Source organism: Dendrobium catenatum, unplaced genomic scaffold (assembly GCF_001605985.2).
Source record: "Dendrobium catenatum unplaced genomic scaffold, ASM160598v2 fragScaff_scaffold_716, whole genome shotgun sequence".
In the NCBI taxonomy this organism is placed as follows: Eukaryota; Viridiplantae; Streptophyta; class Magnoliopsida; order Asparagales; family Orchidaceae; genus Dendrobium; species Dendrobium catenatum.
In genome coordinates this window covers 13766448-13792322 of record NW_021319178.1, presented here as the reverse complement: position 1 = coordinate 13792322, position 25875 = coordinate 13766448, and the positions used below count along the sequence as shown (strand labels likewise).

The following is a 25875-nucleotide window of genomic DNA, read 5'->3' as shown; positions in this document are numbered from 1 at the left end:
GTCTTAATTTTGTACGAAGATCCAACACACAAACAGATGAAAGATTGAGGTATACAACGTTCATATAAGACACTAGAGTTTTTACATGAAAACTATTGAAAAGGGGGATAACCACGGCGCTTTTCCCAGTTTAAATGAATCTACTAGTGTTTACAGTTGATTACAAATGAGGCCCTTCCTTGGGGGGAAGGCCTTGCCTCGATGTAGCTAATATACATTATATAGAGTGCATGACATAGTGAAAGTTGGAAGAATCAGTGTTGACATGTTCATTTGGTCAGCAGGACCATAGTCGGCGAGTGATGTAGGTCAGAAGGACTATAGTCAGGCAACGGTGGTCGGAAGGATCGTAGTCAGCTGACGGAGGTCGGAAAGACCGTAGTCGGGCGTCAGTGGTTGCAAGGACCGTGGCTGGCGGGTGATCGAGGTCTAAAAGACCGTAGTCAAGTGACGGTGATCAAAAGGACTGTAGTCGGCTGGCGACGAAGGTCAAAGACCGTAGTCGGGTGAACGTGGTCGGAAGGACCATAGTCAGCTAGAGATGTCGGCCGAGGAGACCGTAGTGAGCTGGATATCGAGATCAAAAAGACCGTAGTCGAGGGACGATGGCCGGAATGACCGTAGTCGGTGAGCAGTGGAGGTCGAAAATACCGCAGTCGAGTGATGGTGGTTGGAAGGACCGTAGTCGACAGGGATGGAGGTCAGATTGTAGTCAAGTGACAGTGGTCGTAAGGACCGTAGTCGACGGGTGGCAGAGGTCGAAAAGACTTTAGTTGGGTGGTGGTGGCCAAAATGACTATAGTCCGATGACGATGGTCGAGGAGATCATAGTCTAGAGATATTGGCTAGAGAGACTGTAGTAGGTGGGCGACAAAGGTCGAAAGACTGTATGTCACACCCCAGTTTGGCTCACCATCTAACAATCAAATTGGAGTATAACAAAGAAGGAAAAAAAATCTATTTAGACTCTCCTAATACTTCAACATATCAAACTCCACAATAAAAGAAAGCATGTAATGTACCTCAAGTAACATCAAATATAAACAATGTAAATACAGAGCTCTACTAAAACGTTTAAACCACTTCACTATCACTTTCAGATCTGGATCCACCACTAGTAGAAGATTTCTCCATAGATGTCATTTTATCTACCACTTGTGAGATCAAATGAACAATATCGTGAAGTTCCTTAGACTTATTTTCCTCATTCCTTCCTGTTTCTGTATCAGGCCTAGATGACTAACCAGTCATTCTTTCTGGCAACTCCTCAGACATAATTATCTGTATGCATAGCAATAATTCATGTAATATATGCTCATAGTAATAAATATAATCATTTTAAAAGTAGTAAATAGGCCTATTATACAGGTATGTGACACCGGACTAAGGAAAATGTCGCGGTCTTGAGAATAACGGAACGCCAACCAGAGAAGCGATACAATTGAGAATTCAATTGGATGCTTCACTGTATCATTTCACCACTAGATAAGTCACATTCTTGAAGTCAAGAATCACCTAAGAACACCACCACCTGAGAGGAAGCAGAGAATGGACCCAAGGCAAGCACAGGGCCCCGTCGCTGGAGTCTCCAGGATACAGAATAACAATGCTCAATTCACCACCTGACGGTTGTCAGGATACAGAAGCATCACCGAAAAGAAAATATAATTCCAAAACAATCAACCTCCCTTTATTAATCCATGACTACACGTATTTATACAATCGGCAGGTATACTAATTGCAATACAGAGGAAAGAAAAGAAACTAAAACGAATATAACATAAACTGAAGTTGTATAGCTGGAATAGACAACTGTGAAGCGTGCCTATAGCCCGGCGTCATTCTCCCGGGGTAGAAAGAACTTCAAGTTCAAAGTAAGGCGATAGATCAGCTACATTGAAGGTGGCAGACACGTTATAATCGCCAGGCAGAGCAAGCTGATATGCATTATTGTTGATTTTCTTGATAATTCTGAATGGACCGTCAGCTTTCGGCTTAAGTTTACCGAAGGCACCAATGGGAAACCGCTCTTTTCGAAGTCGGATCCAGACTTGATCGCCCTCCTTGAATTGAACGTCTCGCCGAGATTTGTTTGCAGCCGTTTGACACTTCTGGTTATGCTTATGAATGAGCTCTTGTACTTCTTTATGCAATCGTTGTATCTCTTTGGTCCTCTGAGCTCCATCGGTGCTAAATTGTTCCGTGCATACCTGAGGAATTAAATCAGTAGGAGTTAAGGGGTTATGGCCATAAGCTACCTGGAAGGGAGTATGTCCGGTTGCCTGATTTACTGATCTGTTGAAAGAAAATTCAATTTGCGGCAGAATTAGATCCCATTGTCTTAGATTTTTGCCCACAAAACACCGGAGTAGATTGCCCAGACTCCTGTTGACAGTTTCCGTTTGTCCATCCATTTGAGGATGGGCGGTAGAACTGAATTGAAGCTTGGTACCTAATTTGCCCCACAAAGTCTTCCAAAAGTGACTTAGAAATTTGACGTCGCGATCCGAGGTGATGGTCTTCGATATACCATGTAGGCGCACAACTTCTTTGAAATATAAATCGGCGACATGAGTTGCATCTAATGTTTTGTTACATGGTACAAAATGAACCATCTTGGAAAATCGGTCCACCACAACCATAATTGAATCCTTGTTCCTTTGTGTACGCGGTAGGCCGAGCACAAAGTCGATACTGACTTCAACCCAAGGTCCTTCAGGAATTGGTAAGGGCGTATACAACCCCAACTTCTGACCATGAGTCTTAGCTACTATACAAACTCGACAACTACATCCCGAGCAAGGAGTGGCCAAAAGAAATGCTCTTTGACTGAAGCAAGAGTTTTATCTCTCCCGAAATGACCTGCAATACCTGCTTCGTGGCATTCACTGATAAGAACGAGTCTTGTAGAACCTTGCGGAATACATAATTTGTTGCCATAAAAGAGTTGATCATGTTCTCTGTGATATAACTGATAGAGACCGTTCTGGCATTTACTCCACAGAATTCCGAAATCAGGATCTTTCGGATATAATTCGTTGAGCAAGTCAAACCCTGTAACTTTGGCTTGCAAGGCTTGAATTAAGGTCAAACGCCTACTAAGGGCATCAGCAACTTGGTTGCACTTCTCTAACTTATGCTTTAGAACGAAATGAAAGGCACTCAAATACTCTACCCAAGCAGCATGACGACCTTTTAATTTCTTTTGGCTATTTAGGAAGCGTAAGGCCTCGTGATCGGAGAAGAGAATGAACTCATGGGGTAGCAGGTAATGATCCCAATGGTGCAAGGCTCGAAAAACTGCATAAAATTCTTTGTCATAAACTGAGTACTTCCTCCGGGCATCACTGAATTTTTCGCTAAAAAATGCAATGGGATGGCCTTTTTGGCTAAGCACTGCGCCGATTCCCAAGTTAGATGCATCACAATCTAACTCGAATATCTCCTTGAAATCTGGTAATGACAGAACAGGAGCCGTCGAAACAGCTTGCTTAAGCTGTTCAAAACTAAGTTCGGCAGTTGGAGTCCACTGAAATTTCTCAGTTTTGAGTAACTCAGTGAGGGGCGCTGCTATAGAACTAAAATTTTGGATGAACCGCCTGTAAAAGGAGGCTAAGCCATGAAATTGGCGAACTTCCGTAGCCGATTGGGGTGTTGGCCAGTGAACGATAGCATCAATCTTCACGGGATCAGCTTCCACGCCTTGTGATGAAATGATGAAACCCAGAAATGAAATTTTGTCTGTCATGTAGTGACACTTCAGTGGGTTGGCAAACAATTGTTGTTCACGAAGGATATCAAATACCTTTTTCAAATGTGAAAAGTGCTCTTCTACCGTGGAACTGTACACAAGGATGTCGTCAAAGTATACAACCACACACTTGTTCAGAAGTGGTTGGAACACTTGGTTCATCAGTCGCATAAAGGTACTAGGTGCGTTTGATAGACCGAATGGCACCATTGTTCATTCATATAAGCCTTCTCGCGTTTTAAACGCGGTTTTCCACTCGTCTCCCGGTCGCACCCGGATTTGGTGGTATCCACTCCTTAAGTCAATTTTGGAAAAAATTACAGCTACATGAAGTTGATCGAAGAGATCGTCTACTCTTGGAATCGGGAATCGATACTTTATCGTGATTTTATTAATAGAGCGACTGTCTATACACATACGAAAAGTCCAATCTTTCTTTGGAACCAAGAGAGCGGGAACCGCACACGGACTGGCACTGGGGCGAATGAATCCCTTCGCAATCAGTTCAGCTACTTGATGTTGCATCTCTAAATGTTCATCAGGGCGGATCTTGTATGCTGGCCGGTTGGGAAGAACCGATCCAGGTATGAGTTCGATCTGATGTTGTATATCCCTCAAGGGTGGCAGTCCTGCAGGAACTTCTTGAACTAACACATCATCATACATTTGAAGTAGAGGTTAAAGTACTTCGGGCACTATTGACTGGGGATGGTTTTCTTCCAACACAAGAAGGAATAGTCCATGCGGTGCTATCCGCATTTCTTGCATAAACAGATTTCTGTTACACACGGTTGATATGGAGGTTTCACTTACTGTTTTAACCGGGGAGGGTAATAACACAATTTTCTGCTTATTATGCAAGAATGAATACGTATTGGTAGTGCCGTTGTGGATAGTTCCTTTGTCATACTGCCATGGTCGGCCCAATAAGAGATGGCAGGCATCCATAGGCACGACGTCGCATAAGACCTTATCTTTGAAGTGACCGATAGAAAAGCTCACCAAACATTGTTTGTCTACCTGTACCTCCGCCTGCTTCTGGATTCAGGAAAGGGCATATGGTGTGGGATGGTCTGTAGTATTCAGGTGTAATTTGTCCACCATGAGTGCGGCTACGACATTTTCGCAGCTACCGCTATCCACTATCACACTACACACTCGGTCTTGAACAGTGCACGTAGTCCGGAAAATACTATGCCGTAACCAAGAATCCTCTTTATGGAGATTCAACACAGATTTTAAAACAAGCAGATTGCCTTCATCACCTGGCAAATAGGCAGATTCGACAGGAATTTCTTCATCAGCTACCACATTGGCTAGTTCTTCTCCATCTGGTTCCTCAATTAATGTGACCACCCGGCGATTAGGACAATTAGAGGCTATATGTCCAAAACCTTGGCACTTAAAACACTTACGTGCCGGGAGTGTCGTAGTAGATTGGTTTGTACGAAACGATCCCCGGGGCGGATGTTCTTCGGCAGATTTACTTGTGCTGGCAGCAGATTTATTGACTCTAACATCTTTATCAGTCACGACTTCTAGTATTGGACTCTTATTATTGTACTTCTTGGCCCGCATTTGCTGTTTCTCCACCTTCAAAGCCAAACTACTCACATCCTGCAAGGTCCAATAAGGTTGCAGTTGAACAATGTTGGCGATGGTTGGATGCAATCCTCCTAAGAAACGTGCGATCGTATGTTCTTCAGGTTCGGTGAGATCACACTTAATGGAGAGTTGCTCAAATTCAGCTATGTACTCTTCCACAGTCATTTGTTGTTGTTGAAGTTGAGTAAATTTCAGAAATAGCTCTGGTTTATACTGTTTCGGGATGTATTTACGTTGCATTTCCCTCTTCATCTTTGTCCAAGAATTGATTTTATTCTGACCTTCACGATTTCTTGTTCTCTTCAAGTTTTCCCACCAAAGCGAGGCCTCCCGTTTGAGCTTGATCGCTACTAATTTAACAATGCGATCAGCAGGTATTTCTTTAAATTCAAGAACACGCTCAACGGTTTGTAACCACCCGATGAACTCATCAGGATCCATACGTCCGTCGAAATTAGGAAGTTCTATTTTGATTCCACAATCATGAGCTAACCTTCTGTTAGTCCTTCCGACCGTTCTTCTGTCAACTTCCTCGTCACTGGAGCTATCTTGACGAAAAGGATTCACATCATCCTCTTCGTTTGGATGAACCGATGGTTCTCGTTGTTCGACCTGAGTTAATCGCTGTTGCAATTGGGCTATCTCTCGCTGTAAATCCTCGATCAGGACTTCTTGTACCGGTCGCTGTGCGTTTCGACGAGGCGGCATCTTGCCGGCTCTGATACCTGTTGACACCGGACTGAGGAAAATGTCGCGGTCTTGAGAATAACGGAACGCCAACCAGAGAAGCGATACAATTGAGAATTCAATTGGATGCTTCACTGTATCATTTCACCACTAGATAAGTCACATTCTTGAAGTCAAGAATCACCTAAGAACACCACCACCTGAGAGGAAGCAGAGAACGGACCCAAGGCAAGCACAGGGCCCCGTCGCTGGAGTCTCCAGGATACAGAATAACAATGCTCAATTCACCACCTGACGGTTGTCAGGATACAGAAGCATCACCGAAAAGGAAATATAATTCCAAAACAATCAACCTCCCTTTATTAATCCATGACTACACGTATTTATACAATCGGCAGGTATATTAATGACAATACAGAGGAAAGAAAAGAAACTAAAACGAATATAACATAAACTGAAGTTGTATAGCTGGAATAGACAACTGTGAAGCGTGCCTATAACCCGGCGTCAGTATGTTTATCCTGAACATGAATGCATGCATAGTTTTATTCACCCTTAATTCAACCTATAGCTTTGTATACAACAAATTCATTATCACATCCTACTTTATTGTCTAAATCCAATCATGCTTCCATTTTATTTTAATTTAGGCTCTGATACCAATTTCTGTCACACCTCAGTTTGGCTCACCATCTAACAATCAAATTGGAGTATAACAGAGAAGGAAAAAAAATCTATTTAGAATCTCCTAATACTTCAACATATCAAACTCCACAATAAAAGGAAGCATGTAATGTACCTCAAGCAACATCAAATATAAACAATGTAAATACAAAGCTCTACTAAAACGTTTAAACTTTACTTACATACCCAAAAGTCTTTGTATAGCTTACACTAGAACCTCTATGTACACCAAAAAAAAAATATGTACATCAACAGAAAGATAGTCACCCCTCTAGTGCCCTACGGGCTCTTTCCCCTTTCCTGCAGTACAACCACTACTAATGAGCTATGACCCAATGAAATACACAAGCAATGTATAAGAAATAATAACAGCATTGCTAACCATTAATTTAAAAAGTAAATTACAAACTGATCATAAGAGATGCATAATTACTTTCCATCTTGTTCATTCTTCAACATCTTTAAGCAAGTCATATGATGGTTATAAGCTTCTGCACCCTTTCAGCTTTCATATTTAAGGTTGGGTCTAGATTCCCAACTTTTAGAATTAAACCCGCTCTCTCATTCAAGGTTGGATCTTAATTCCAGAACTGAGAGGGTATGCATACCTCGTCAGTTCTTTCGCAATTACTGGTGCGGGCTTATTCCCAATATATGCCTTAAATCACTTTATACTCTCTTTCATTCATGCCCATTTTCATAATCATATCAAAAATTCACATATATGAATAAGTGACATAAATTGAAATAATGCAATCATAAATATAACAGATATGCATTTGCCAATGTATAAAATTTTATTATTTTCTATGCATCGTTTGGTATCTCACCTCGTCTTCCAGGACAGTTAGGTAAACTGGTTCACCTAAAGTATTCCGATTTCTTTTCCATTGATATACAACCTAAAACATAATTTTCTTCATTCTAATAAATGCATATAGATAAACAATTAAAATAAATTAAACAATATGAAATCTTACAAACTTTACCTCAATCAAGTTCCTTCTCATTCAATCTAACTTCTTTTCTCTCCAAAAATTCTTTCTTCACTTCTCCTTTCCTTCTTTGATGCCCACTTTTTTAATTCTATTTCTTGCTGATTTCAATTAAAATAGTTAATTGAAATCAGTTATATTATTTAATTGTAATGCCTTTAGCAGTAATAGTATTTAATTTAAGAAAGCACATCTCATTTTAGCATCACGATTTCTATCTTCTGTTAACATTGAAATCTTTCACATATCAACAAATACTCTCATTGATTCCACCATTACAAATCTCTACACACATTAGATCCAACAAATATTGAGTTTAGCAACTACTTAAGTCTACTGATTTTGATTTCTAAGATTACCTGTGATTTCCTTAACAACCCACTTCAGCCCTGGCTCTCCAGCTCCCCGTTTTTCCTCTGTCGGCTGCTCTCGGCATAGCAGCCGGTTAACTTCCAAGGAAATGCCGTGAAAAGGGATGCGTGGAAGGAGTGAGAATGAATTGCTCTAATTGTTTCCCACTAAGTTATAACAACAGTTCCACTAAGTAATATAAAATTCATTCCTAATTCCACTAATTCACTCAGATTTGGCCATAGCCGTTGATTTCCTGCATCAGGAAATCAGACCATTGCATGCATAGCTTAATGTCATGGCTACAGTAAAAAGAATATGTAAAGTAATGATTGAATGCCTAGCTATATGTCATAGCTACAACCCTAGCTACAGTGATAGGAATAGATAAATGACTAATTTCTAGTTATAAAATTAAAGTACCTTAAATTAATTAACAGTTAGTGACATAAGATCTAATTGGTTCAATAATTCACACTTACTTTATCAAAATGTTCAAATGAACCGTATGATTTTTAATGAAACTAAATAAAAATTTAGGTTTTTTTTTGCTTACATCATTTTGAACATTTCGGGTATTATACTGTAGTCGAGTGACAGTGGTCGAAAGGATTGTAGTCGAATGACGATGGTAAGAAGAACCGAAGTTGGCGGGTGATGGAGTTTGGAAAGGTCGTAGTCAGGTGACGATGTTTGGAAGGATCGTAATCGGTAGGCGACGGAGGTTGAAAAGATCATAGTTAGGTGACGATGGTTGAAAGGACCATAGTCGGGTGACGGCGGTCGGGGAGATCGTAGTCAGGAGATGATGGTTAGAAGGATCGTAGTCTGGTGATGTTGGTTGAAAGGGTCATAGTCGGCGGGCAACGAAGGTCGGAAAAACCATAGTCTGGTGATGCTAGTCGGAAGGACCATATTCAGCAAGCGATAGAGGTCGGAAAGACTGTAGTCAAGTGACGGTGGTCGGAAGGATCGTAATCGGACGACGATGGTCAGGGAGACTGTAGTCTATAGATGTTGGTCGGAGAGACCATAGTCAATGGTCGGGTGGATTCCTCCTTTTTTCCCTCCACCCCCCATGTGAAGAATGAGGGGATATTTATAATTTTTTAGGAATGACATAGACAGTAAATAGGGAGGGAGATGACCAAAGGCAAGTTGGGAGTGTTTCCAATCGACGGCGGATATCAACTCCCTTGATCATAGACCGTATATCATGCATTTGAGTGCCAAAATGATGTTAGAATTCGGCGATCTTAGGTTCGTTGGATTCGTCTTGTCGAGCCATTCGAATCAAATATAAGCATGTCACATTTGAATGTCATTTGGTTATCCAATTTATGCTTTCAACCCTCTAAATGTGCTTTGGGCCTTTGATTTGGACTCATTTGGGCTCGGATTGGATCGAATTTGATGTTGTTGGGTTTGGCTTTTCAAGAGATCTAGTTCGACAATAAGTTTGTTGAAGTCAGAGTTTGGATGGCTCCATATTTAATTTTGGAAGTTCCCAATCAGAATTTTCCTTGAGATTCGTGCCTAGTCAAGAAATTTTTTGATGATATATCAGTTATGATGGCTCTTTGCCTCCTCAATGAATGCATGCGGCCAAATACATCAAATAATAACTTTCTAAGAATGATGTTCTCACACAAATTCGTAACAACTTCGAACCATTTTCAGACCTATCATCATGGTCCAAGATTTTGCCAAAGGGATGTGAAATTTTCTTCATTCCACTGATACTCAGAGGACAATATATCTCATGCATAAACTCTCTACTCTAAATTATTCTTCTTGAAACAGGGTGAGAATTTTATTTAAGAGCCATACAACAATTGCGTATGGGTGCAAGTAAGTGCACCTGTAAGTGAGTATATATTAGTACGGATTCATACATGTGTGCATGTCTATATGAAGGTACATATAGGCTTATAGATTTTATATACATATGTATTTACATATATGTCTACACACTTTGACTAAGTGTATAGTTATCTGATGCCTATGTAAAAGTCATCTCCATACTTTGACTTATCAATAGAACCTCCTATCAATCTGGTTTAGGTTTATTTTCATTGGTTTCAACTACACTATTTTCATAAGTCAATATTATATTTATTGGGTTCTATCTTCAGCAAAACATTGCAAGGAGATCTTGCTACTGCATGTCTTTGTAGGCCTTATGTTGCTAGGGTAATAGTTGAGATGAATGTTACTTTGCCTTTGGACAAGGATGTTTGGACTGGATCACCCTCTCATGGATATTGATAAAAGACTGAATTTGAAACGCAATCCATTGTATTGCATCACTTGTAAATTTTTTTGGCACAAATATTATGATTGCCTCAAAGCTCATCTAGAATTGGGAAAATCATTTGCTATTAATCCAAACAAAAATATTCATGAGTATATAGATAACCAAAATCTAACACCACTTGTAAAGGTTAAAACTTCACCCACTTTAGTTTATACATGCACATAATATTTGGAATAAACACATAATAGATTTATGGAATCAAAGCCTTCAAACCCTCCCAATGCTGTGCCTAGCACTGACGAGGATATCATAACCTTATATGCTTTTAAGTGCGATATTACAAATGTTTCAATTGAACATTTTTTTGAGTCAGGCGTTAGTTTACCTTCAATTAAAACCGAAGTAGATAAAAGATTTCATATCATGTTTTCCAGGAGGGGGAACATGATGCGGACATCCAACCGTCCATGGCTATCCGAGGAGCTGAAGATCAACGGCTGTCATCGTCCCACGTTATCTTATATTTTGTTTCTAGTTTTTAAATTTTTATTATGAATTTTCCATTTTTACCCTCACTTAAGAGGGTCGTCTTATGTAAGCCTTAGGGGCATATGTGTCTTATTTTAGTTTCTTAGGCCTATATATAGAGGCCCTTTCTTGTGTAATTGGATGATGAATTGATAATAAAATTTTATTCTACTTGTTTGATCTCTTAGTGAGTTGATGAGAGGAGAAGGATCTCTTTGTGAGTTCCGAGATTTCCAAGATCTCTTTGTGAGTTCTTGAGGAAGTGGAAGGATCTCTTTGTGAGTTCCGAGATTCCCAAGATCTCTTTGTGAGTTCTTGAAGAAGTGGCGCTTGTAAATCTCTTTGTGAGTTCTATTGGAGGTGTTGCACGAGGTGTGTAGCTCCGAATTTTCTTTTTCCTAAACCCAATTTATTTCTTCTCTACCTAAACAAACTCTCTTCCTCCCAAATCCCCTCCACCGGCCCCAATAAGTCCACCGCCGGCCACCCCAGGCCAATCCCACCACCGGCGGCTCCGCCGGCCTCCTTGGGAGGGCCAAGCCACCGACCTCCCTCTTGAAAATTTCAAATTTGAAATTCAAATTTGTTTCCAAGAGGCATTGAAGACTTTCCTAAAATAGTTCATTGATTTAAGGCTTTCATATTAATTGGATGTCAATTTGAATTTGAAATTCAAATTAATTCTAATTGATAGCCCCATTATTGGAAACTTTCCTTTCTTTCAAAATCTGAATTTTAATTCAGATTTTATTAAATCTTTAATTAGTAATGTGGGCCCCACTCTACTTATGACAAATAATCTCCTCCCTCTCTCTATGTGGCCGGCCCCCTCATTAGGCATAATCTCTCTCCTACCTCATTAATAGCCCCGCTCATTAAGCCTCCCTAATTACCTCCCACAATTCCCTCTCATCCAATTTAATTCTCCCTATTAAATTTGAATTTAAATTCAAATTCATCCCGCCAATTCCACTTAATCTGAAATTTAATTTCATATTTTCATTCTCTCTCTCCCAAATTGATTTGGGATTTAATTAATCTTGTCACCTAGGCAAGTAAATGGCATTTACGTTTTACATCAGAACAAATAAGCAAAAAATTTACCGTCAATCTTCAATATTCATAAGGTTACAAACAAGAGCCTCAAAAGAAAGCTTTTGATGATGTTTTCACCAATTAGATGGATAATTTCTACTTTATCATCATATTGTTTTGAGTTTTACCTTTGTTCTTCACTTTAACTTAGCAATTCCAAGAAATTAATTAATGTGTACTTATTTCATTATTTGATTACAATATTATTCTTAAAAAAGCATATAGGCCAACAGATGTACATGCTAAGTATGCCTATGAGTGTATGCTTGCATGAATGTGTGTTGTGCACATATGCATTCTTTTTAATACATAAGCATAAAGATGTGAACGAACACAGGTCAAAAGAACCATAGGAAGTTACTAGCACTAGTAATTAAAAGGACAATGTGCAATGATCAGATTAAAATCTACATAAAAATAAGCATCGAAACATAAAAACCAAATCATAAAAGGCCTACCACTTCATTTTGGTTTTGCAAGGCCTCCACGAGCATCTTTTTATGAAAAGGTTCGACCCTGCAAGCAATAAAGTTACAATAATATGGTATAGTAGATATATAACAGAAGAGGTATAGAGAACTACCTTAAGATACTATCCTAAATACTATAATAGCTATACAGAGAGTAGCTATAATAGCTATGTAATGTTGACAGTGATATTAACTTTTTTTACTAAATTGGAGTAACATGGAACAGTTTAATTATTCTCTTTAATGATTTTACTGTTGAAAGTTTATCTTTTTAATGATAACGCCTTAAATTATCGAGTGAATTTGTTCTAACCATTTTCTTGATTCTCTCTATGGCTCTTTTTTACAACAATAATGAATTATTGAACTAACTAATATTTGGATTTTCTGCACAGGCGGTTCTCAGAAATCCCCTTAGCCTCCATATCCCACAATAAATCCCTTTCCCTCGCAATCTTTCATCTTCATCTTCTCTGCCACCACCCTCTCTCTGCGTATTAATTTCTCACAGCTCAAACTGCTCTCTTATAATCCGCCCGTGCCTCATTTCCCAGTACCCTGGCTTGGCTTTCCTCTTCATGGTTTTCTGGGCTCAGCTCCCCAACTCTGTATCATCCACTGACTCTCTCCTCTCCACTTCTCTGCTTCTTAATTTCGTCTTACCCCATTTCAGCCAACAACCAACATATTTGCCATCATCTCCCCTCGAAAGCCAGCTCCCAAATCATCGAAAATCAAAGCAAAAACTGACGATGATATTTTTACATTAATTGCTGAAAAAAATATGAATATGAATGCAAAAGACCAGACCTGCTGGACACTGATCCCAACCGCTGCACTTATTTTCTTTGCGTTTGTTGCATCAAATCATTCTCCCGCTACGTCAAAAAAGCCTAGCAGTTCTGGTAGCATTAAAAATATGTAAATTTTGATCTCAACCCTCTGTTAAGCATAAATTTAGCTGTTTGAAATTGGGATAATTAATTTGATGTATTTCTTCAATGGACTTCAACCAATAAATGCATCTGTTATGTTCTTTTTTTACAGAATTGTTCAAAGCTAACCCAAAAACTGGAGAGCTTTCGCTAACTTTGTTCAGAGTAAAGAACATCATGCATCTTATTGAAACGTATCCAAAATAACGAATAGATTCTCTATTCAGCAACCCTTTATGGTGCTTGTTCTTTTAGTGCAGCATCATCATCTACGATTCTCGTAAAGGGATTGAATGTATTCTTCCAAGGTAATGAGAAACTGCCAACGTGCCAAATGCCAAAATGATAAAGAAAGTAGCCTCTAAGTTAGCATCAAAATTCTGACACATTATCAAATCAGTCGGGGCTGCAAACACTTGGATCTCGAAAGTATATATAATAGAATAAGGCTTACCTCGTAAAAAGCACCATTCGTTGCAATGCTAATGTTCGCTGTATTGGAGAAAGAGCTTCAAATTCAGAGGCTGTGTAAGAGTATCCGCTAAAATCATCCAAGTGGTCAAAAGCACCAATTTGCCGACAAAGAGATTCTGCTGTAGACTATAATTAAAAATATAATAAACTTCCGTGTGCACAAAAAATAAATATGAATGGAGCAGATCACGGTTTTAACTGACCTTGTTATCACCAGTAACAACTATAACCCGAATTCCAGCATGCATGCATGATAGCATAGCATTTCTTACCTCCTCCCTCGGTGGATCAAGCATCCCAACCTTAACAAAAAAGACCATTCATGAAATTTATCAAACCGAGCATTTAGATAATTTTTTATTTAACCCAAACTAACCCTTAAACAGAATATCCTGTCAATTTATGTCATATAACAAAGTAAATAAGAGAAAATGATTAAAAAGATCTCTCGATTTCTTATAAAAAATCAAAATAATCCCCAACTATAGTAAAGAACAATTTTGGTCCCTCAACTACTTAAAGAGGAATCAAAATAGTCCAACTATGAGACTTTTGATTCCTCTTTAAAGACTTGAAGGACCAAAAAGGTCATTTAATATAATTAGGATCATTTTGGTCCTTCATAAAGAGTTAAGGGGCCATTTTGATCTTTTTTCCAAATAAATAAGCAAGGTTTCCATAACTCAAAAGAATACCTATAAATCATCTAAGTTTCTTTTGATGCAATGATAAATCATTTTACCCCAAAGATAGAATGTCTACATCATTGGATGTTAGATAATTATGAGTAGCAGGCTTGCCTCAAAACAAACATTAGTTACTCTATGGGTTCTTCATAACTCTCCTAAATATAAAAATTAAAAATTAAATAAAAATTTTATGTAATAAATACCTTGAAATGAAATCACCCTTGGATTAAAATTAAACGTCTCTATTCCACAACAAAATAAGACACAACTTTTAGCATGACATACCATACATTTAGCACACATTTAGGTGCACTGCCCCTAGGCATGCTAAGATTAAGATTTTTCTTTTCTATGCATATGATTGTTGTATTTGGTGTGATTCCTACGAGATTATATGCATCGTGGGCAACCCATAAGTGGCAAGGATAAAGATATAAGTGCTTTTTTTCAGGTGATCATGTCCAAAAGAAGATAAATAAATCATAATTATAAAAAATGCATACTTACAGGTGCTACTTAAAACCCCCAAAAGGCATGAACAATAGAATAGAAATATGGCTTGGCACTTTAAGTTCAAAGTATTTCTAAAATGTTTTTTCTTTCATATATTATATGTTTTCTAATCCCCTATTTTGCGGGTTTGAGTCTTTTATTTTTCAAATGTATTTAATAGTAGGCCTATGGAATACAGTTACAAGTGAGATGAATCAGAAGGATAAACCTCTTAAGTGAAGATCTGGATGCATCTAAAAGCCAAAGCTTAAAGACCCACATGCTAAATCTGTAAAAAATATAACTAAGTTGTATAAGACAAACAACTCAGCTTCCATTCATGATTATAATAATTTGGACATTACTTTACTTTCTTATTGATATATATATATATATATATATATATATATATATATATATATATATGATTATATATACATATGCTTATTTGTTTATTGCAAGGTTTTGAAAACCGGACCGGACAACGAATCGGAAGAATGAGAGGTCCACGGTTCGACCGGTCGAACCGGATGACGTAATAAATAATAATATTATTAAAATTTATAAAATAAATGAGACATTTTCCTCTAATAACTTCACTCTACATTCCATTTTCATATTAAACTAATCAAATAACATAAATATTAGTAAAGTTTCAACAAGCTCAACTTGCAAAAAACAAAGGATTGCGGAGCAAGATGGTTTATCAACAATTTTGGTAAAGTTTCAACAAGCTCAACTTGCACATGAGTAAAGATATTTCTTCTAAGCATATTAGAAAAAAAAGTCTAACCTACATCTCACAAATCTATTTCCAAAGTTAAACATGTATCTAGCCAACATAAAATTTATAATTCTAACTGGTTAACACAATTAGTAGAGGAAATCATCTAGCTTAATATAGAAGAACTCTAGCAACCATTTAACTCATAAGGTAGAAAAGCTGTAAACAGTTAGTTCAAAAAGAGAAGAACCTATGAACCCTAGGTCGCAACTCCCAATCTCACACAAAAAAAGTATTCTCCAGATCGCTTCCTCTCTGTCTCTCATATCTCTCATATTTCGGCTAGCAAAGGGATGAACAAGTGGCAAAGGAAATTGTCATGAACAGCTCATCTCCCACATCCTATCCGCCCTTTCTTGTCTTCTTGATAGCACAAGCTGTATACTCCCAATCGAATGGAATGTTCGTAGGCCCTAGTTCGACTGAATGAAAACACATGAACGCGATCAAAATATAAAAAACAAAATCGATGGCTTACCTGGAGCTCGACGACGACGAATTGGATTCACACGGAAAGTCATGCGCCGGCGGCTGTGAGGTCGGAGGAGTGCGAAAGACGGCTGGGATGAACGAAGATGGTTGGAGGATTCCTTCGGCTTCGCTTGTGGATTGAGGAGTCATGTAGGCGTCGAAGAGACGAATACTCGAAATAGAATACGCAGCTTACGATTAGGGCAGCGAGAATAGCAATCAAACTTCCCCACACACGCGTTCGATCGTGGATGGACGGCTGATATTTGCGAATTTTAGAACCGTCCGGTTCTTCAAAAGCCGCCCGGTTCGGCGGTTCCCCGGTTCAACCGGGTTTTATACCGGTTTTGAAGACAGCCGATTCTAAGATCAAACAGGACCGCCCGCCGGACCGATTCACGGTTGAACCGGTCGAACCGGCCGGTCCGGTCTGGTTTTAAAATTTGGTTTATTGAGTGTATATTAGAAATACATATTTTTTTCCTAGGTTTGCTCACTTGCTTTTGCTTGAGGGTGGCCAGAAAATATGTTGTTCAGTAGGATCCTAGGATAAAATTAAGATTTCTATCAATTAAAAAAAAATCAACCATAGGATAACATGTATCTTTTTATCAAAAATTGCATGGCTTACTCAAACAATTTCAATTAAAAAATTAAAATGATCATGCATAACTCGGTGTATCTCATGTAGAAAGCTCTCACATTAAGGATTAGATAACAAATATATTTGTATTTAGTGAGTCAGCATTTGCATACCCACACGATCAGGCATCTTGGCCTAAAAGCTAAGTTGTAAGTCATGTCTTCTAAATCAAAATAGACTTTCTTATCATTCATAAGCATTGAGATCGGACTGCATAACTTTAAAAGTGTTTAAGTTGATTGACTGGCCTTTTCAGCCAGGGTTGTAAATCCGAAGATCAGGCTGACTCGGCCTTAGGTGAGGTGTAGGTTTGTAAGTCCTTTACATTTTGTTAGATATATGTTATAGGAACTACCCCTCAGTAGTTCTCACCTTAGATCTAAGATCCTAAAGTGATGTTACTCCAATCGTCTCATAAGTTCTCACATTTCGGGCATTTCCTTCAACCTATGTTGTTGGAATACAAGCCCCAACTTTCTAAATCAAACTTATCAACTCAAGCAAAATTTTAATTTTAAAATGTAAAACCCAACATATGATAGTTTGAGCATCTCTAAGTTTCTCATAATCAAGTGCACCTACATTTTCCTCCATTTGGCTTTCATTCTTAAAAATCTGATTAAAGTTAGATCGCATCTCCCTCGAAATTTCGAAAGACCAAATCATTGATTATAAATAGCTTTGATTTATTTCTATCATAAGACTTTTTGAGAAATCTATATATACTTCCACATTTTCTACATAATTAAGTAATAAAATTCAAAATAGCTTTTATACTTTTCTACTTGTCTATATTAAATAAATATTCAAGTAAGATAAAGACAATTTGGTGTTAGCAGCAATACACATAATATACTTAATTCTAGTATATTCCAAATATATTGATTCCTGAGAGTTAACTTACAAATTCCAGAGTTCACCTTATAATTATATAATTATTACAGAAAATGGTAAGTTTATAATCACATTTTTTGTTCAAAGTAATACTACCGTGCACAAAAACAAGTCCAAACAAGTCTTCAGTTCATTGGATGGATGACATGTGACATACACTTATCATGTGTCATTCATCCAATTATCTTTAGGGACTTTGGGCTTAGAGTTGCGCAATACAACATTTTTCCATTGTTTAATGATTCTTCTGTAGTTCATCTCGTGCTGGGGTTGACTTAAGTCTGTTTAATAGTATAGGTCAAAACTGCTAGTGGGTTTATTGTCACGTTTTCTGTCATTTAACATTTTAGCATATGTTGATATCATACTTCGTCCAGTGCATTTAAATTTTTTACAGCGCAATACAATAGCGACCAATCACAACAGCTTTCAAGAAGTTTACACAAACAATAAGGTCAAAATACTCTCAACATTGTTGTTAGCAAAAAGCACGCAGAGGATGTTCAAATTTAAGCATGACATAGTTGGTATTCTGTTTAGATACTAATTATCCATTTTAATTAGCTCATCTTTACAAACGTTGCATCTTCTCATTAAACATTGTAACATCATATTTCAAGATTTATTGTTCCTCCTAGAAAGCTGAAGCTCTAAAAAATGACAAAAGTGATAAACAAAATAGTACCAAATACTTGAACAAGGTGAATCATACTGCATAAACATTAAGACTAGTTACTATAATACATGGCTTGAAGCCAATAGTCATTTAAATCTTCAACCAAGTATTTCGTATCTACGTAAATATGATCTAGAGGTAGAGCAGAAGTAAAATCTGTAGTAAAGCAAGTGAAAATCAAATTAAAGTGAACAAAAAGCTACGCCCCTCCAAAAAGCTCATCAAAGAATACATACTAATAAGCAACAAAGAACATAAGATGTCATACCAATCCAATGAAAGTAAGATTTGCCTCATCCTCATAGCTAAGCATCTGCTGACCAGTTGGCATGCGTTTTAATGCCAAAGCTAAACATCTAAGAGTCTCTTTACCTGCAAAACTGATCATAAAAATAGAAGAGGGATTAAAAAAAAAAAAGCATATCAATAGTAGCGTGCAAACTTTTTGAATTCCATACAAGGTTTGTGAACCCTTCTGACAACAAACAGGACAAATCAGTAATTTTTTTCTCATCCGAGAAAACATTTTTCAACAAGTATATCCTTTGAATTTGTATTATGCGACAGATAACTTTTGAGCAAGACATCTAAAAACCATATAGACAACATAACGCCTTCACAAAATTAAATAGAATTTTAACTTGAATAAATAACAAAATATGCCGATTGAATTTAACATACATTTAATCCTACTGGTATAAGATACAAAGATTCATAAGGCATCATAAACATAATATCTCTGTTCATTAACATAGATGCTAAAAATTCAACAAGCTCTAGCAGCCAAGTTAGAAAACACATTGACAATTTGATGCAAGCAAAAATTAGGATTTCTCCTAATTTTTGCAAGCAAAATAAAGACCTTCCTAGAAAATAGAAAATTACACAAATATACCCCAAAAGACAAAAATACGACAAAATATAACTTTTTATAAGATAAAAGACTCTTACAAACTTTGACACTTACAAACACAAACATAAACAATTACCTTACAACTTTTAACAACCATAAAACACCTAAAGTTGCATTTTCATCGTTTGAGAAGAAGGATACAAGTGGAGTCGAACTTGCGGATAGAAGAAGGAGATAAAAAGCCTTAGATGAAAGGGAGGACAAGCTCGCAAACTTTCCCAAAAAGTAGAGGAAGAAGTGGAACAAGCTCACAAGCTCTTCCAAGAAAAACCCTCAGGTTTTGCTGTCCAAAAATCACATTATAACCACCCTTTTTTTGACAAAAACACTACATATTTATAGGAGAGAAAGGGGAGACAAACAGCCACATAATACCTTAATTAAACCAATTAATTAAGGGGAAGAGGAAGGCCAAAAGACACCAAAACTCTCCCATATTCACTTGCTCTCTTCTCTCGATTCTCTCACATTTGCAACTCTCTCCAGCACAATCCCGATGCTCACAGCATTATAAAAATTGTCAAGCTTCATAGCATTCTTTACACAATGAAATGGGAAGATATTTTCATTTGCAAACTCAAAACATATCGCACTTTTAAACTTCTACTACATAAATTGCACTGCACCCCAACATCTGATTTGCCAAGGACCGTCATGTAGCATTTCCCATTGTGTAAGCCACACTAGGGTCCACTAACATTTATCGAGGCATTCCTATTTGCCTAATTGAATTTAAAAAATTAACAAAAGTCAATATTAGATATTAGTTTGCAATCTCGATGCATTAGCCATTTCTAGCATTTCATACTAACAAATATACAACATTAATATTTTTATCCCTTGAATCTCCATGGCATAATCGCATCACACCCCACTATGATTGTTGTACGGTTGTGTCAAATAGCCTTTTTTCTGTTGTAAATTAAGTCAAGTTCAACTATGAGATGGGCTACAGCATGCCTCGTAGCCATCTTTACATGAAAAATCCTTTGAACATTAAAGGAAAATGTTCTTTAACTAGTCTTGATTTCATGATTATATTGGTTGTTCTAAAACACCTATTAAATTTTAACAATTTATTGAGTTAGAATTAAATCTATAATTTTTATTCCCGAACCGGTTCAACAAGTCAAGGTCCAAGATCAGGCGAGCAGCCCGCCGAATCCTTCAGCCCCTATCACGCATGAACCAAAGCCTTTATCTCTCGCACGCAAGCGAACCGCATGAGCAAACCACCTCCTCCTTGCGCACGAACCAAGCAGCACGCGAGCCTCCTTCCTCTTTTCTTCAATCTTACTCTCTCAAATTGCATTAATCACACAATTTTCTCCTATTTTGCATGACTTTTCCCGCTCACCTACCTTCTCTTCTTGATTTGAGAAGGTTGGAGGCTACAACATTGCTTATTCTCCTTCCCTTGCCTCTCTACAACCACCAAGCCTCTCTCTTTTCTTCCACACAACCGACATTTGATTATTTGACAAAATCAGCAAGCATCTTCTTCAAATTTTCCTTCTCTCTTTCAATAGGAAGCTCCTTCATCTTCTCTTCTCTCCTCCCTCTCTTTTATTTTCTTAATGTTTATCAAATTATATAATCATGTCTTCTCTTATATCATCTAACTGGTTTAATTGGTGGGAATTTTATTTATTCTTACCATTTTTTTCTAATTAGTTAGATTGCTTTGGGAGGAAGCCTAAGTCTTTCAACATGCTTCTTGTTTGTAGAATCTCTGAGTCATTGCCCAAGTAGTGTTATCAATTGATTATCTTTTGACTTAGAGTTTCGTGTTGCTCGCATAGAGGTGAATAACTATTATTTAATTTGGTCTAAACATTCTCATATTTGTTAAGGGAATAATATGTGCTATTTGTATTAGATTCTTTTATAATTATTTAGATTGTTAGTCCCATATTAAATTTTTCAACATGATCACACATGTAGTAACTCTTCGCTATCGTTCATAATGAATCAACATGTGATAGAATTAACTTTGTCTTGATTTATTGTTCACTGGTTCTTATTCATGTAAGTTAAATTCAAGTGTTTGAAAATTTAAATGCATGCATTTTTAGTTCTACTAAAATGAATCTCCTTCTTGAAATTCATAATAATTATATAAATCATATTTGACATGCTAATTTATATAATGTTTGTTGGTTATGGTAAACTGCCAATAGATATATATGTATAAATCATGGTTTAAAATTGCGCAATATGAGGCTCGTCTTGAGGCCCGCCTTTGCGCAGTTCTAGTAAAAAATGCCTCGATGCTTACGCCTTGAATTTTTTTATGAGGCTTGCGCCTCAACTCAATTGAGGCCCGCCTCGCCTCGCTGGCATGAGGCTTACGCCTCACGCTATATATATATTAAAACTTACATAAATCTTGAAGTAAATACCCAACATTGGACTCTATAGGAGAGGAGGAAGGGGAGAGAGCAGTTCACCATAATGATGATTCAAATGAAGAACCTCTTAGTGATGACAGTGCTGATGACTTATGAGTTCTTATGTGATATGTCATTGCTATTTATTTTTGGAAATCGGAATTATCTGTTAATGAAAATAATACTGGGATTTCATAAAGATAGAATTTTGAGTTGAACTATATTTCATGTTGTCTTATTATTGAGATATTTTGATTTCACTTCATATCTTATGCTTTTTTATGCTTTATATTATTCACTCATTAGTATATAACAAATTTATCATTTTATGTTTACGCAATCTTTTGATCATGAGGCTTACGCCTCAAAACGCCTTGAGGCTTACACCTCGCCTCACGAATGAAAAATGCCTCAATACCCAATACGCAATTTTAAACATTGGTATAAATATAAGAAAATATAAGTGGACATGAATAGGAAACAATAAATGATTGATACATTATTTTGAGGAATGATGATACCTAGTGTGGTTGCAATTATGAGCATTAAAATAACTTACATTGATAGTAGTTGGGCATATACAATAATAGCATTAGCATATTAAAATTTTGTTGAAGCAAGCATGACATATGTTAGTGCTACTTTGTTTTGGTGACTATAGATTGCTACTTCTACTTTTTTTATAGTTTATACTGCATGCACCATTTCATTGTCGATTATGCCTTAATAGATAGGATCACCTATTGTCTCTTTTTATAGCAGTTCTAGCAAATGTGTTTGGCAGACCGTCGCCTCAGAAGCAGTAGTCTATTTTTTTGTATTTTTATATTTTTGTAATATTTTATTTTATTCTGATTGAGGGTTTGGTAGTTTCTTTTCTGCTTTCTGCTCTATTTACATTCCTCTGTGCTTGTTTTACAGTTTTAGAGCTATTGTTATTCAGATGTACTAGTTATATATATATATATATATATAATATTGTATCACTTATATATGCTTGTTTCTCTTTGTAAATACAAAGCAGATCTTTCTATCCCTTATAAAGTTCCATGTTGTCGGGTATACCACCTTCCGGAACCGGGGTGTGACAATAATTAATTAATTAATAGAAATGAGTACAAAGATCTATAAAAAATATCTCAAAAAACTTATTGACTAATCAAATTTTGAATGAGCTATTTAATAAGCGAAATGGTTAATCAATAACATTTGTACATATTAAAATTAAAAATATGGTGTAAGCATAAGTTGATGCAAAAACAAAATCAAAGAGCGAATCATAGTCATAAATCGAAAAGAGACCAAACTATCTACCAAAACAAAATTTTAAATCAAGATGGATTTGGATCGAAAAAGGAGATTGAACTGTCAATTCATTAATAATCATGCATGTGCATTAAGAAATGTGCCAATATATCCAGAAGCCTCTTAAGCACCAAAAGCTCCTACATATGTTTGAATAATAGGGAAATACTATGAAATACATGTTTAGAAATAACTCATGCATTCGTCTTCAAGTGCATTAGTAAGCATACCTACACCTAAAAAAAATGTGTGCTAATAATGCACCTTGAACTTTGAAACTAATAAAAATTTATGTCTGAGACTCCAATGACCAATATATCCCAAGTAATCTTGAATATCCATAATGCCACGTACAGAGGCAAACTCATAGAAAAGACATTGCAAGGCCCAACTGACACTAATTCCCCAAGAAATCAATTCTCATACATTAAATATGAGCTCAGTTGATCACGCAAACAAGTCAAATGCCGAAGTTAGTCTGATCATCTCCAGTTGATCCAAAGATCTTAGTGAGTCATCGCCTGAATATAGGCATCAAAATACATTTTACATCCAAAAATAAAAAAAAAGTTTAGCCAATCAAGCCATCTTGCCCATAAGGTAAGGTTGAATACACATCTATATATACTTTTTAAAATCCGAACAAGTCCTGCTCAATCAACCATACCCTTAGGGAATGGCCATAAAACCCATCATTGGAATTTCCTTCTATTTCTTAATAGATTAAATTCATCCCAATTAATATAGGAACCACCAAAAATATTAAATCCAACTAAAAGTCAAATAAACTTTCATGTTAACAAATCTATCAATCAAATCAAATCTTATTTGTACTAGGACATACTTAACTCAAATAAAAAACTCCCATGTTAACAAGCCTATCAATCAAATTAAATCCACCAATTAAAACTGCACAAATCATATCTTATGTGTATTAAGGCATACTTCTTTAATTCAAGTAGAAACTCATGAATAACTGATGGTTACAGAATGCCTTTGAGCACTTGTTGATCGTGTCCAATACCTCTTAATAAGTTGGATACATTTTCTAAAGCTAAACTATAATTAAAAATTCTAAATGAGTAAATGCTAATCTCAAAAGCATGTATTTGGTATACCTATATTTATCCATCTAGATCAGCTCAAGATACTTGAGACAAACTATGCTCCACATACAAAATATGGCTGATAGTCATCTAATGTTGTCAATTTAGGAATATTGATGTACCAAGAATGATGAACCATAAAATCTTGATTGGGTTATCTCCATCACCTCATTCATTCCACACGTAAACAAATTTACAAATAAATATTAAATATGATCATAAATTCAGCCTATGCAAAATCCTTAAACAAGATTTCTAATCGCGAGAACTATGGTAGATTAGGCCCATGGGAAGCCTCGACGATATCTAAATGAAACTTAACACAACATTGGGGAAATTTTGATTAAATTAAATTAAATATACCTCAAGGAAACTACTCTCGAGTCCTCACAAATACACATTTAAGAGGCTTTGAGAGAAGGCTTGGTTTTTTTTAAAAGTGATTATAAGACATGTAATTTGATGTTATCAAGAATTTCTGTACTTTTTATTTTATTTGAACAATAGTATATTTTATTTTCTATTTTATTTTCTTTTCTTTTTTAGCTATCCAATGATGGGAAAGCATCCAATGATCATGGTAGATTATGCATAAGGCTTGGTAGACCTTTGGTTTGCTAGCTCGATTGGTCCTTAGCCACTGATGGTTCACGGGTTAGCTGTTGGTTCTCGGGTTGGCTGTTTTGGAGCACATGGCGTTGAGCTTGTTCTTTTAGTTGCTTGAAGCTGGAGTTTAGTAGCTCATTAATATCTAAAAAGGTACCTCATTAAGAAGATTTACTTTTGGAGTGGCCTTATCCCTTCCCCTTCCCCTTTTCTTCTTGTCTCTTGGAGAACCGTGGCTTGCTCTTTAATTGGTGGCTGAATTCAAAGCATTAGAATTTATAATAGAGTGCTTTTTCCCTTGGAAGTCCAACCGACCTCTGTTTTTCCGAGCTGGGATGTATTTTCCCGTGAATATGATGCTTTGATTTCTGGCGGGCTGCCTGCTTACCGAGATATGGACTCCTTGTTTCCGTGAACTTCCCCTTTGATTCCTGTTCTGGTTTTATGAGGGGCTGATTTCCGAATGGGCATTTGGAAAACCTATGATACATTATGCTTGGGATCTTGTGAAGATTAATTAAAGTGACTCTTGGCTTTCCCCTTCTTTGCCTATAAAAATGAGATGATGCTGAGAAGGAAAGCAGTTGATATTTGTGAGCATAGTTTGCTATTAACCTGCGGGTTTATTCGGAAATCCTGCGGGCTCTTTCCACCCTTCTTTTCTCATCCCCTCCGGAAATCTTGCGGGCTCTTTCCACCCTTTCTTCTCGAGCTTCTAATCTCTTTCGTCTCTCCGCAAGTGCCACTCCATCTGTATCCTTCTTCTCAACAGTGAAGCAACTTTAGGGTGTCGTGTCTTGGTTGATTTGGAAGCATTTGGACAGTCTTGCAGTGGTGGACCATCGGTTTGATAGTCTTATGCATTTCTCTTATTTAATCTACTATTCGATGCATGTGAGGAACCCGCTCTGATGGTTGTCTGGGGATAGCTTTTGTTTTTAATTTTCTTTGTTTCCTTTAAAAAATCTCATAGTATTTCTTGTCGTGTTTGTCAAGTTTTAGTTATTCATCTTTATTTTAATAAAGTTTATTTTAAGTTCTATCCATCGCATCTGTTTCTTTATTGTGTCTACA

At 36.9% G+C, this 25875-nt stretch overlaps 1 protein-coding gene across 2 annotated transcripts in view; it reads right to left on the bottom strand.

The window, feature by feature from the left end:
• LOC110100807 (calcium-transporting ATPase 3, endoplasmic reticulum-type) overlaps positions 1-25875 on the bottom strand; it is a 137328-nt gene that overhangs the window by 43763 nt on the left and 67690 nt on the right. For both annotated transcript variants that reach the window (XR_003701198.1, XM_020828479.2), the window contains exons 20-23: positions 18750-18861; positions 14036-14134; positions 13813-13958; positions 12412-12469 (exon numbers count right to left, since the gene is read on the bottom strand). Coding sequence is in view for 1 of the 2 variants with exons in the window: in XM_020828479.2 (XP_020684138.2) it covers positions 12412-12469; positions 13813-13958; positions 14036-14134; positions 18750-18861 (415 nt within the window). In the remaining variant the exon portion in view is untranslated. The remainder of the gene's footprint in view (positions 1-12411; positions 12470-13812; positions 13959-14035; positions 14135-18749; positions 18862-25875) is intronic.